The sequence below is a fragment of the Helianthus annuus genome, chromosome 14 (assembly GCF_002127325.2).
Source record: "Helianthus annuus cultivar XRQ/B chromosome 14, HanXRQr2.0-SUNRISE, whole genome shotgun sequence".
Taxonomy (NCBI): Eukaryota; Viridiplantae; Streptophyta; class Magnoliopsida; order Asterales; family Asteraceae; genus Helianthus; species Helianthus annuus.
In genome coordinates, this window is record NC_035446.2 from 157854373 (window position 1) to 157867532 (window position 13160).

General features: G+C 35.7%; 2 protein-coding genes across 2 annotated transcripts; one reads left to right on the plus strand and one right to left on the minus strand.

Annotated features, from left to right (window-relative positions):
* Positions 1 to 1399: 1399 nt before the first annotated feature.
* Positions 1400 to 1796, plus strand: LOC110887557 (uncharacterized protein At4g04775-like). The gene is made up of 2 exons (XM_022135136.1): positions 1400 to 1492; positions 1560 to 1796. The coding sequence occupies exons 1-2, from the start codon at positions 1400 to 1402 to the stop codon at positions 1794 to 1796; spliced, it is 330 nt and encodes a 109-aa protein (XP_021990828.1).
* Positions 1797 to 2257: 461 nt separating this feature from the next.
* On the minus strand, positions 2258 to 4118 carry LOC110887556. The gene is made up of 5 exons (XM_022135135.1): positions 3579 to 4118; positions 3237 to 3486; positions 2870 to 3151; positions 2506 to 2746; positions 2258 to 2432 (listed from the first exon to the last, which is right to left on the minus strand). The coding sequence occupies exons 1-5, from the start codon at positions 4116 to 4118 to the stop codon at positions 2258 to 2260; spliced, it is 1488 nt and encodes a 495-aa protein (XP_021990827.1).
* Between the last annotated feature and the right edge of the window lie 9042 nt (positions 4119 to 13160).

Genomic DNA, 13160 nt, shown 5'->3' on the forward strand with positions numbered 1-13160 from the left:
GTTTTGTGTTGTGTTTTAGATGATAAGGCTCTGATTATGGAATGACAAATATTATTGTGTTTTATATTGATTAGCATGTTTTATTTTATATTCATAGTTCTACGATGGTGTGTTTGAAGTTTTTATGGACTATTATGGTTTGAATATGGTGTTTTAGTTATCTTCACTCTTTTATTTGTAGGTTTTAGATGTGTTTTATCGCCGAAATCATAGTGTCTTATGACTTTTTACACTTTTTAGGAAATTTAGACTATGTAGCCGAACCCCACCCTTATATATATAACACTCAAATATGCAATATTAATAAACTTTTTTGGAGAAAGAGAGTGGTTACCGTCCAATACGTAAACAGTCGGGGTCTGCTGTCACCATAAAGCTCTGTCGCTAATCGGGTTAATAGTTAGTATGTTAGTATCACCAAGTTAGTAGTAAAATCCTCCATTGCCACCCAAGACCTCTAAGAGAAGCAAACCTTCACACATCCCCTTAACTACTAGTCCAAGAGATCATTGGTTAATTTATTTACTTTTAACCCAAGGCTTTTCATCTCTTAAAATTTAATCCCGAACACTTTTGTATTTTCAACTTTGGTGTCTCATACTTTTCATTTTTCTCAAGTTTTTCGTTTTACGTTTCGTTCAAAATTTTGCGAGTCAACACGCTACAACGTGCGTGTGGTGTTCAACATTTTTCCGTCTGTTTTTCCCGTTTGACAGACCGTCACAACCCCTCTATTTTTCTTCGTTTGAAAAGTTCGTCGCAAGGCACAGGTCATAGATCGACTTAGTTATTATTTTTTTACATTACAATTCTCTAGAATTTGAACTTTTATTACGAAATACTTTTAGCTTCTATAAAATAGAATACTCAAAAAACAGAATTTCTTGTTTCATAATAATATATAAAATAGAATACTCAAAAAATAGAATTTCTTGTTTCATAATATACACTATTTAGAGCATTCACATCCGTTCCATCAAATTCTGTGTGTAGAGTTTTTTTAATATAAAAAGTGGTTGTGAGTGGAGTAAAGATAAAATGTTACTGTTCATCTGTATATTTGGGGGACACGGTTCACCCCCTATAATTCTTTAAGGAAAAATTACAAGTTTTGTCCTTTATCTTTAGGGTACTTTACAGGCGGTGTCCTTTTTTTCAAAAGTTGACAGGCGGTGTCCTTTAGTAGGTATTTTGTTACAAGTTTTGTCCTTTCCACCCATCCTGGTTAAAAAACTCAGTTAATTTGTGGCACATGATAAGCACATGAGGGTAATTATGTCTTTTCCACCCCACCACTTCATTTCCCCCTTTTATAAACCAACACAAACCCTAATTTCCAATGTGCAGTAAAAAGACTTCAACTTTTAGGGATTTCTGAATGTGATCTTGGCGATTAAGCATGGTTATCTGCCAATGTGGGAAAGAGGCTGTGATCGTAACATCATGGACTAGCAAGAACCCTGGTCGTCGATTTTATGCATGCCCTGAACCGGTAAGCACTCTGGATTTGAATTGATTGTGATGTAGATCGTTAATACATGTTATGATGTGTAATATAGGGGACAAATTGTCGATTTATTGGCTGGTACGATCAGGAAAGGTGTCAAAGATGCATCGATATCATACCTGGTTTGCTAAGGAGGAAGAACGCATTGGAAGAATCTAACAAGTTGCTTAATCAGGCCAACATAGTTGTTGAAGGCAAACTTAAAGAAAGTGAAGCAAAAGCTATAAAATTGAAGAAGATTTTGGTTCTAAGTTGGGTCTTGTTCATAGTTTATGTGTTGTTTGTTTAAGTGCAGTAGTTTTTAATCCAGATGTAAGGACATTATGTAATTTATGTTGTTTTTTTGTGTTAATGAAATACAAATGTATTATGTACTGATGTAAGGGCATGATGAATGTCGAAAACATTACCACCATGTCGAAAACATACATAACCAGTGTCGAAAACATTACGACGAATGTCGAAAACAGTACAACCAACTTCATTACCAAAGTGCAATATCCAAAAGTAAACGACCAATTACCAAAACATAATGACCAAATGAAAATACCATAAACCACATCAATAAGCATTACAATTATAGTTATAAGGAGTTATAATCCTAAACATAATGCTGCATCGGTTTGCATACATAACCATACCACCAAAACATAACGACCACTACATGTTCAAAATACATAAACTGTAACCTTGCAAACATGTTCAAAAACACCCAAAACGTGTAACCTTGCAAACATAAAGCCTAGTCTATCAAGCCTTTCCATCCTTTGCAGCCTTCACACCCTTGGCAGCCTTCACACCCTTGCCAGCCTTCACACCCTTGCCAGCCTTCGAACTTGTTCCACTTCCAGCCTTGACACTTGTTCTAGCCGTCGTACTTTTCCCCTTGCAGGTCCTGGAGTTGTGGCCTATCTGCTTACACTTGCTACAAGCACCTTGAGTGTGTTTTTTTTGTCAAACTTCCAGACTGTGTCATGTCTTCAATTTCAGCCGCAGACCTCTTCCTTAACTTCTTTGGTCTTCCCACCTGATTATGATGCTTAGGTGGTGTGATAATTGTCGGAAGTTCAATTTTTGTCCACAAAGCCCTGCCATTCAATGGGTTTATCTTGTGAGAATACACCAGCCTCCATCTTTCCATTGTGTGCACCGGATGAGCCCAACTCTCTATAGCCCCAACCCTTCCTCCATTTGCAGCCATACACCAAAGTGCAGCCACAGCATGTCTGCAAGGTAACCCTGTGAAAAAAGGCATATACATTATACCATATACCATACACCATACAGTTTGACCCATGAAACTATAGCAAACAGTTTATTACCTGTTATTTCCCAACCCCTGCAACTACAAATTCACCACACGAGCATGAATGGGTTTCCCACTAACCTCATAGTACTCCCCTCCATTCCACTGAACATGATAGTGACTTGCATCTTTCTTGATCTCCTCTAACATTTCTGTGGCTCTTGGTGTTAGCAATCCATCACACTTTTCTATTACTTTCAAAACCGTCACAATCCTTCTTATAAGATATTCCCTGATGTACTCAAGTGTAGATATTATGGGCTTGTCCCTGCCTTCAATCACGTTGCCATTATAACGCTCACACATATTGTTTAACAAAACATCAGATACTGCCCTACCTGTTATATTCGAAAAAATTACTTCAAAATTACTTCAATATACTTCAATATAACATACCAGAATATATATGAATATGTAACTTACCAGAAAAGTGTGATCTTGTCCAATGTAAAGGTGGGATCTTAGACAACCACAAGTGTGCTTTCTTGTTAAAGGCCTTCAACTCATCCATGGCCGTTTGAAATTCAGGAACAGTAGTAGCAGTAGCACACTTCCAGAGCATGTTTTTGTACAGATCTCCTTTAAAGGTTCCCCTCATATTCTCATAGATGTGTCTAAGGCAATATCTGTGCTCAGCACAGGGAAACAACCTTGTCACTGCTTGCAGTATTCCCTGTTTCATAACATACAACCAACATAATCAATAAACTTGAAAGTAATATGAACAGTTTTAACTAAAATAGTTGAAAGTAATAAAGGGCATACCTTTTGTCTATCACTTATGAATGTGAAGTTTGAGTTAATTCCCAAATCAAGATCACTTGCCAAGAGCTCCAAAAACCATGTCCAGGAGCTGAGATTTTCAGATTCGACTATTGCATAAGCAACTGGATATATTCCATTGTTGCTGTCCACACCGACTGCAGTAAGCATCTGGCCTGGGAATGGCCCTTTCATAAAAGCCCCATCTAGCCCCAATAAATCCCTGCCAAGTGCCTTAAAACCCTTTTTTAAAGCTACCAAACATATATAGATTCTTCTAAACTGTCTTTCTTGGTCCTCAGGATTTTTACCCAACTCAAGCTCTAACTTCACAGTGGTACCTGGGTTTTTGCTTATTAATTCATTGGTATAGTCCCTCAGTAAAGAATATTGACTTGCATGATCTCCTTCAACATTTTTCTTGGCTATTACCTTAGCTCTATAAGCTTTCATCCTAGAAATCCCCACTGAATACTTTCTTTGAAACTGTTCTTGAACTGCCCTCACAGGGATGTCTGGGTTTTCTTCAAGCTGATCTAACATTTCTTGTGATAGAAACTTTGAGGTACAAGCATAATGTTTTCTGGTTGGTACACAAGTGTGGTTGGTATTAAGTGTTTTCACCAACCAAGTCTCAGATTCTTTTTCTTTTGCAATAAAAATGACAAAAGGGCATTGATATTGATGTGGGTTTGTCTTTTTCCCTCTACCACCCACATTTACAGATTCTTTTTCTTGGGCCCCGGATTCTTTTGATTTTTCCAAAACAACCCCTTTAACTTTTTTTTTTCTTTGATTTTGCCCTTGTTTCTCTACTTGTTCCTAAATCAACCTCTTTTCCTTTATTTTTGCATGCAGATGTCTGTGCTTGGCTGGAAACATGCACACCACTATCATCAACCTCAAAGTCTGGCTTTGAACCATGACAATAAGCCCTTACCCTCTTGTTATCATCCTTGGTTATTCTAATCACTCTTCTGGTCTCTACAACAAGTTTTTTTTTATCATTTTCTTTGCTTCTTGTTTGGTTCCAAATGCTTGTCCAATATAGAAGTTTGGAAAGTTTTCATTTGATTTCCTAAGTTGGTGCAAAAGGTGTTTCCTTTTGGCAGCCTTATCACCTTCAGAATCAGACCCACTGTCAAACCTATCATTATCTAGCACATCCCCATCTTCAGTTGGTTGGTATGGCTCATCTAAAACATCCTCTATTTCATTGTCAACATGCATCCTATAATCACTCATGTCTACTTCATGATCAGACATGGTATTATCCTTATCTACAATATAATCACTGTCACTATCATCAGTTGCATCCTCTCTTTCACCCTCATCTAAATCATCAACCTCTGTTTCATCTAAACCTACATCCTCTGTTTCATCTAAACCTTCACCCTCTGTTTCATCTAAACCTTCACCCTCTGTTTCATCTAAATCATCACCCCCACCATCAACTAGTGTCTCAACCCACTTTGCATTTTCTACAACACCACTAGAAGACCCAACACCACTAGATGACCCAACATCTATATTCTGATTAACTTGAATACTTATGCTCTGCCCAACATCAAAATCCAGTTTACTAGGGACAATAGCATATGGCCCAGCTTCATCTATTTCTTCAATAGTAATAGAAGGTTTAGGTTTACTTGGTGATGAAAACAATTCTTTCATATTTTTTAAACCATGTGTAGTATAAACATCGATGATCTTATGTTCTCCCACATATTTAGCCAAGTTAAGACAATCCTGATCACTGCTAAGGTGTTCAAGACCATTGTCTAAGTCTTTTTCAGGGTTTAAAAGCATATAATACATGGGATTAGTGCTGTTATATCCTAACTGGTCCAACATAAGATCAAGCTCAATCACAGAAAACTTATCAATGTCGATCAAGTCCACAAAATCTACCTTGCCTCCTACATACTCACGTCCTGGAGGTACTGTCAGCCTACCACCATGATGAATCCGAAAACTGAAGATATGGGGAAAACCATCTGCAAATAATCAAACATTCACAGAATTTATCAACTAATACACTACTACATTGCAAAATGCACAATTTTTAGCTCAAAAAATTGAAGTAGGGTTTCAAATTTAAGTTGAAGAACTCACCATATAGATCAACAACCTGTTCGTTGTCAAGATGGTCTCGAATGTACCATCCATGATCATCCTGCGACATCTTGTTCTTTGATCAGCGATTTTGTGTGGTAGAAACCCTAAGTGTGAAACCTGAGGGACGAATTGGGGGTGAATGATGTTATAAAGAGGGTTTATCAGGGATAATAAATGGGGTCGGTGTAAAGGGTAAAGGAAAAGACATAATTACCTTCATGTGCTTATCATGTGCCACAAATTAACTGAGTTTTTTTAACCAGGTTGGGTGGAAAGGACAAAACTTGTAACAAAATACCTACTAAAGGACACCGCCTGTCAACTTTTGAAAAAAAGGACACCGCCTTTAAAGTACCCTAAAGATAAAGGACAAAACTTGTAATTTTTCCATTTTTTAATATATTTTGAAATTGACTGTGAGTGGATGAGTGGGAAAATGTAATGATAAAGGTATAAAAATATTATTTAATTGAAAAGGAGAGATAAAATGTAGTATTTTTTAATGTAATGTAAGGTGAAAATATGGTGAAGTGGATATGAATGCTATTACATGCTGGCCTAATGTAAGAGTTTTAAAAAACCGTGGGCTGTAAATAGGTTTCACATCTCGCTATATCTCTGCTAATAACCACTTCACCAAAATTGCTACACCCACCAACCACCTAGGGGGTGTTTGGCCTAGCTTTTATTTTTATGGCTTATGCTTATATTTTAAAGTAGCTTATGCTTATTTTCTTTCATTTGATAAGCTATTTTTAGGTGTTTGGATTAGCTTATATTCTACAAGTTGATAATTAGTAATTAATCTTTAGTTGTTTGTTAAGTTATTTTGTATTATGAGAAGGGGTATAATATCATTGTGTGTAATGAGTAAAAAACCATCTTCTTCAAATAAGCTTATTCAAATAAGCTAAAAAACCATGTTCTCATAAGCTTCTTGGAATTAGCTTATATAAGCTAATAAGCATAAGCTTAAAAAGCTAAACCAAACACCCATTAGTGCTTATTTTGTAAAAATAAGCTAAAAAAGCTATAAGCTTAGATAAAAAAACTAGGCCAAACACCCCCCTAGCCACCACCACTTCATTTCTTCTAACCTTTCTTTAGCATACCTAATCCTCCGACTTACTCCCACCGGCCACTCGTCCAGGTACACTCATATCTTCTGATATCACCGGATAAAATTGAGAAGGAACCACTTACAACCACTGCCTCTAGAGGCGCGCTACCTAGCTTGAGGCTTAACTATCCGGTAACTATCTACGAAATACTCTCCTATTTTTTACCTAGCTTATGTTACTCATTTTTCTAGATGATAATATAATGTTTCTTGTTGTCAAATATGATATGTAGTCGGAAAAATTACAAGTTTTGTCCTTTATTTTTATACCAATTTTCAGGCGGTGTCTTTTTTAACGAATGTTGACAGACGTTGTCCTTTACTAGGTATTTTGTTGCAAGTTTAGTCCTTTACACCCAACCCAGTTAAAAAACTCTGTTAATTGTTGACAGACGGTGTCCTTTACTAGGTATGTTGTTGCAAGTTTAGTCCGTTACCTAGGTATTTTGTTGCAAGTTTAGTCCTTTACATCCAACAATTAACAAGGTTTTTTAACCGGGTTGGGTGTAAAGGACTAAACTTGCAACAAAATACCTAGTAAAGGACACCGTCTGTCAACATTCGTTAAAAAGGACACCGTCTGAAAAGTGGTATAAAGATAAAGGACAAAATGTGTAATTTTTCTTATGTAGTATATATTATATCTCTTTTACGCCGGCGTTTTAAATGCTCGATATCATATTTTCAACCTAGCTAGCTAGCTTTTGTTACTCTTTGATATTTCTTGTCTTCAAATATGATTTTTTTTATAAAGGGGAATTGGCCTGTAATAATCTCACATAGACCTTATTGGCCATTAATAATCACACCTCAAAATATTCCTCCCACCAGTCCCATCTTTTACCTATTTTTCCTACAATGGTCCCCCGTTAAAAAAACTTAACGGAGTTAAGCTTTTTTCCAAATTACAAACAAATTTTTTTGGGCTTTTGATCAGAACGATGATACGAGTCCATTGATGTAAAACTTACTTCGAAATAATGCTCCAAGTGACTTGATTTTGGTTAATTGGAAATTTAAACACCCGAATTGAAGCAAAGTTTTCATCGTTTGGAGCACCGTTTCGAGGCAAGTTTTACAACAATGGACTCGTATCGTCGTTCTAATCGAAAGCCCTAAAAATTTGTTTGTAATTTGGAAAAAAGCTTAACTCCGTTAAGTTTTTTTTTTAACGGGGGACCATTGTAGAAAAAATAGGTGAAAGGTGGGATTAGTGGGGGGAATATTCTGAGGTGGGATTATTAATGTCCAATAAGATCAAGGTGAGATTATTACAGACCAATTTCCCTTTTATAAAATATTTCCGTCATTATCCATCTCTTGTTAGGTTTGTTCAAAGGTTTTTGACTGATAATCATTTAAGAATTTAAAGAATCTGCGTAGTTCTCATGTCACACAACTAAAGAAGTTGAACTTGAATTTATATTGTATTCCTAATTTTTGTTTCTTTTCTGATATATTGTTCGATTTTCATTTAAGTTTGATTAGTTTCGGTTGCTTACATTTAACGGTGTTTTATTACACAAATAACTTTAGAAACAAATTTATTTAAAACGCACCGAGCGGCTAGGGGTTGTATGAATTATAATACAATTTACTATTATTTAAAGAAATGTCAAAAAGATCAAACGCACAAATTCGTTGTTCTTCTAAAAATCCTACCAATGCCGATACATCAAAATCTAAGTTTTTCGGTATCCACATGTTTTATTTGTAAAATATAATGTAACACAGTAAAATAACAAAAATACAACATATGACTAACTCTTTTGTAGGTAATGAGGAAAGGACTTTTATATCTAACATTTTAGATGATATGATATATATTATCTTATACATGTATACATTATTAATGTGTTTCATCTTGATAATGATGGTTTTCTCTTCCACAGGTAACATTCGAAATGGATCTTGCTCTCACAAATCTCTTCGGCTCAATTCATTTGTGGACCAATTCAGTTCATCGTCTTCAAAATCCGGGTAAGGACAGTTACCGACGAAGTTATCCGACTTGAAGGAAACTCTAAGCTCAGGAGGAGACTAAGATTTGAAAAAAACAACAAGTTGGATCCACGCTGAAGCCTTGGTGGTAACTGTTGATCAAACTTCTAAAGTATTAACATATCAAAATGCGAACCAGCCTATTTTGGATAATGAAACATTTGGGGTTAGTGCCAATGAACTTGTGGATGCTCACATCAGAGCAATGATATATGGGCTTAAACCTGTTTACGCATCCTTGAGAAACAAGTCTTGAAACGTTCTGCTTGTAGGAGCAATCCTTTTGTTGGTACTTTAGTAGTTGGATCAACAGGGACCACCAAGGCTTCAGCATGGATCCAACTTGCTGTTTTTTCAAATCTTAGTCTCCTTCTAAGCTCAGAGTTTACTTCATGTCGGATAACTTGGTTGGTAACTGTCCATCCCCAGATTTTGAAGACTTTGAAGACGATGAATTGAATGGGTCTATGGATGAATTGATTCGAAGAGATTTGTGAGAGACTTTATTGTTAACTTGCATGGTGTGAGGTAATGCCACCTTTAAAACAATAAAAAAAGGAAAGAGTAAAATGCTAAAATCGTCCCTATGTTTAGATCATTTTTGTCATTTCGGTCAAAAAATGAAACTATTTGTATCTGCGTTCCTAAGGGTTCATTTTTGTTGCCATTTTCATCTAACTGGCAAATTAGGTTAGAAATTTCAGTTAACCTCTCCCTTTTTTATCCTTTTCCTAATTTACATGTTTATATTAAGGGTATAATGGTCATTTTAAGCGTTTTTTATATTATTTATAAGAGGCAATTTCATATATACCCCTAGAAACTTGCAAAATATCATATATACCCCTACAAAATTATAAATATCATATATAACCTTAGAAAGTAGTTAAAATATCATATATAACTAATTCATTAAAAACAATTTAATAAAAGACAATTTTACCCTTATTTTTCTATAACTTTTAAATCTCACATATGTCTTTTAACTTCAAATATTATATTTATTGTTTTCTAGCTTAATTTATTTAAATATTATATATATGGAAAATGCTATTGTTTTTGGAAAAAAAAATAAAAAATAAAAAAATGGTTTAAAAAAATTTAAACTTAAAATGTGTTACATAAAAATATGAAGTTAAAATATGAGCATATATGAAAACTTAGAAGTTAAAAAAATAAGTGTCAAATGATTATTCTTAATAAATTGGGTATATTTGATATTTTAACTATTTTTTAAGGGTACACATGATATTTATAGTTTTTGTAAGGGCATATATGATATTTTTCGTTTTTATTGGGTATATATGAATTTTTTTCAAGTTTGTAAGGGTATATATGAAATTAATCCTATTTATAATACCAAAAAATAAGTTTATTAGATTTTATCACCCCCAATTATCGGCCTTTAGCCGTTACTACCCGCAACTAACACTTTGAGACCTGGCACCTGTCACACTCCGACTTCCACGTGTATCACCGGTGGGCCCGGTGGGGGATTATCGTGACGTAGTTGGCAATAATACAGTCAAACCACAATATATAAATGCACAGCGGAAGCATAAAGATAAATATATTTCAACCATTTACTGTAATATCAATGTATCACAAGTAGTTGAATTGTATCCACAGGATGGATCAAAATAAACGAAAATGTAGTTCAACAGATAAGACATCAAGCTTGCGAGACTTCTTAATGATGCTATGGAGCTAATGCCAGCCAATTACGTGTAGTACCTGCACTTAATATTTTTGGGAAAATACGTCAGTTTACACTGGTAAATACGATCAACTGACTCATTTTATAAAATGATTGAAAATTGGTTTGGATGCACGAGGCATAAACATGTTTGTTTATCTTGGGAAAATTATTTAATATTATAATCTTGTGAACGAATTACATGTTCCTTCTTTGCGTTCAGTAGCCCGGATCGTGCCGGGTTAAAGATCAATAGACACACCACATTTGCGTAAAACCGAGGCGGGTAAACCATCGGCTACGTCTTTTAATAGTATAGACATCAACCGGGTGTACGCCTACACCCGGGTGTCGAGGTCGTGGCCATTTCGTAAAATGATGCCATGGATATCCGGGACATGGTCATTAACCCCCCAAAGGCTTTTAAGTAACAAGACTGTTTAAATGAGCCAATCAAACTATTCAATTAACCACCTCAACGATGGAATTATTTGATGCTCAATCAAGCGGTATTTTATATACCGTAACCCAAGCCCGTATAAGGGAAAATAAGTTAAAAGTATTTACCTTTGCAATGTATATTCCTTAATCAATTAAGTCACTGATATCTTTTACTGGGGCTCCTTATTCTGGAACGAAGGTTTTAAAATAACCTATTAGAATCCTAACGGGTCTTTATATTAGCCGTAGCCTAGACCGGTTAGTTTCGAGGGATAGATACGGTTTAATCGCGTGAAAGGCGAAAACCGAGAATGGAATGTGATTCTGACCCAACAAGTTCGGAGACTTGTTTTATATGGGTTTAATATTCACACTCTGGATTTTGGGGTCAAAATGATATGGTTTGACCCGTATCGGCTAATTTATGTAAACTAGTTACATAAGCCGAACCGTGCGCGCAATAGGCGCAACGGGTAACCGTAGGAGTCCTACACTGTTTTCCTAAGTTAATATACTTTAAAGAGGTTGTGGTATTGTAACACCTCGAAAATTTACGTCCAATAATGTATTGACACGTGTCATAGACTTTGCATATGCGAAAACATACTTTAGAGGGACTAAAGTTGACAAACAGTGAAAACTATGGAACGTAAGGGTCCAAAGTGTCAACAATGGATAAATAGACTCTATAATAATCCTACATGGTGTTTATAACCCTAAACGGATAGATCATGGATCATACGAAGCGGAAAATGCACGAAAGTGAGGAATTACAAACTACAGGGACTAAAAGTGTCAACATGTTGAATTTATACCTCTGAGTGATCTTTTGGCAGCCCCGAAGCTTTGTAATGATAAAATATACTCACTAGAATATGTGGTAAAAATTTCATGAAGTTTCGTTATCGTATGAGAAAGTTATGGCCAAAACCGTACTTGAGGGGTTAAAAGCGTCAACGTCGAATTTAATGACTTTTCGGGTGAGCGCAAAGTTAACCGAGGACATTACCATGTTGGTAAATGTCCCAAGGTTCCTAAAAATCAAGTTTGAGGGTCTAAGGGTCAAGTTAAGTGGCAAAAACCTCGGATGCAAAGAGCAGGGACCAAACTGCAAACATTTGAAAACTTTTGTGAGTCTGCAGACCCCAAGCGGCCCGCCTGGGGCCTTACGCGGGCCGCGACCCAGTGCCCAGCATCAGTTTTCACGAATTTCAGTTTGTGGGTCGGTTTTGTGAGTTGATGACAGCTTTTTATCACCTCCCAAGTCCTCCAATCGAATTACATGCAATAAGGGACACCTGTGGCTCTTTTACAACATCAGAAACACCTTAAAATCAGATCAATTCTTCATTTGAGGGCACTTGTGATAGTAACCAAGAACACACACAACTTTCAAAAATTCACAAGAGCTACTCAGGAGCTTTCTGGACGACAAGGCTGCTTCATAGTGATACCTAAGCTTCATTAGGACTCTTGTAAGCATTCATAACCTTCTCTAATTCGTTCTAGCTTTGATTATTAGCCGAAAGTCAATCCGTCGTAGTTATAGTTTGACTTTTTGATTAAACGAAAATGGCTCAGTCATTTCTCAAATTGAAAGTACCTACAAGTTGGTATTTATGAGGGAAACAAACCCTCAAAAGGGTATTCTATGATTCCCACTCTAAGCATGCTATTTGTCGAGTCAAAGTTGTCCTTAAAAAGTCAACAGAACTTGTTTTTGCAAAATATAGCATAAATGGTAATATAGATGACATGCAATCAGTTTGATTATCAAAAATAACTTTATAATGAATATAAGAATATGTTTTATCATGATCAACTCGACAATCTTTAGTATAAACTCGGATCGGAACCGAAAGTCTTATAAAACGACTTTTTCTTTGACTCTTGATTCGGATCCGTGCATGCATGTTTGAGATCTGCATTAGAGCTTATTTTTGACCATTTATATTTATGTGCAACTATCTGGAATTTTTACAACTTGATTCCATGATTAACCGATTCATATGCATGTTTCCGATTTATGCTTAAAGTTGACTATTTTGCCCTTTTTGATATAAAACGTGATTTTTGGAAAAGTGAAAGAGTAGAAACCTTTATTACTGATTTATAAACTTGCACCGAAAATTTGATATCAGTTGGAGGTCCGGATTTAGAGTTATGGCCGATATCGTAAAACTAAAGCTTTATGTTAAATAAACGGCGC

What these genes read in the sequence shown, in the direction of transcription:
- LOC110887557 (XM_022135136.1), top strand. Translation starts at nt 1,400, where the DNA reads ATGGTTATCTGCCAATGTGGGAAAGAGGCTGTGATCGTAACATCATGG. An exon ending in TTTATGCATGCCCTGAACCG is followed by an intron (nt 1,493 to 1,559) that starts GTAAGCACTCTG and finishes TGTGTAATATAG; the next exon opens with GGGACAAATTGTCGATTTAT.
- LOC110887556 (XM_022135135.1), bottom strand. Translation starts at nt 4,118, where the DNA reads ATGTTAGATCAGCTTGAAGAAAACCCAGACATCCCTGTGAGGGCAGTT. An exon ending in TCATAAGTGATAGACAAAAG is followed by an intron (nt 3,487 to 3,578) that starts GTATGCCCTTTA and finishes GTTATGAAACAG; the next exon opens with GGAATACTGCAAGCAGTGAC. An exon ending in CCAAAGAAGTTAAGGAAGAG is followed by an intron (nt 2,433 to 2,505) that starts GTCTGCGGCTGA and finishes AGGTGCTTGTAG; the next exon opens with CAAGTGTAAGCAGATAGGCC.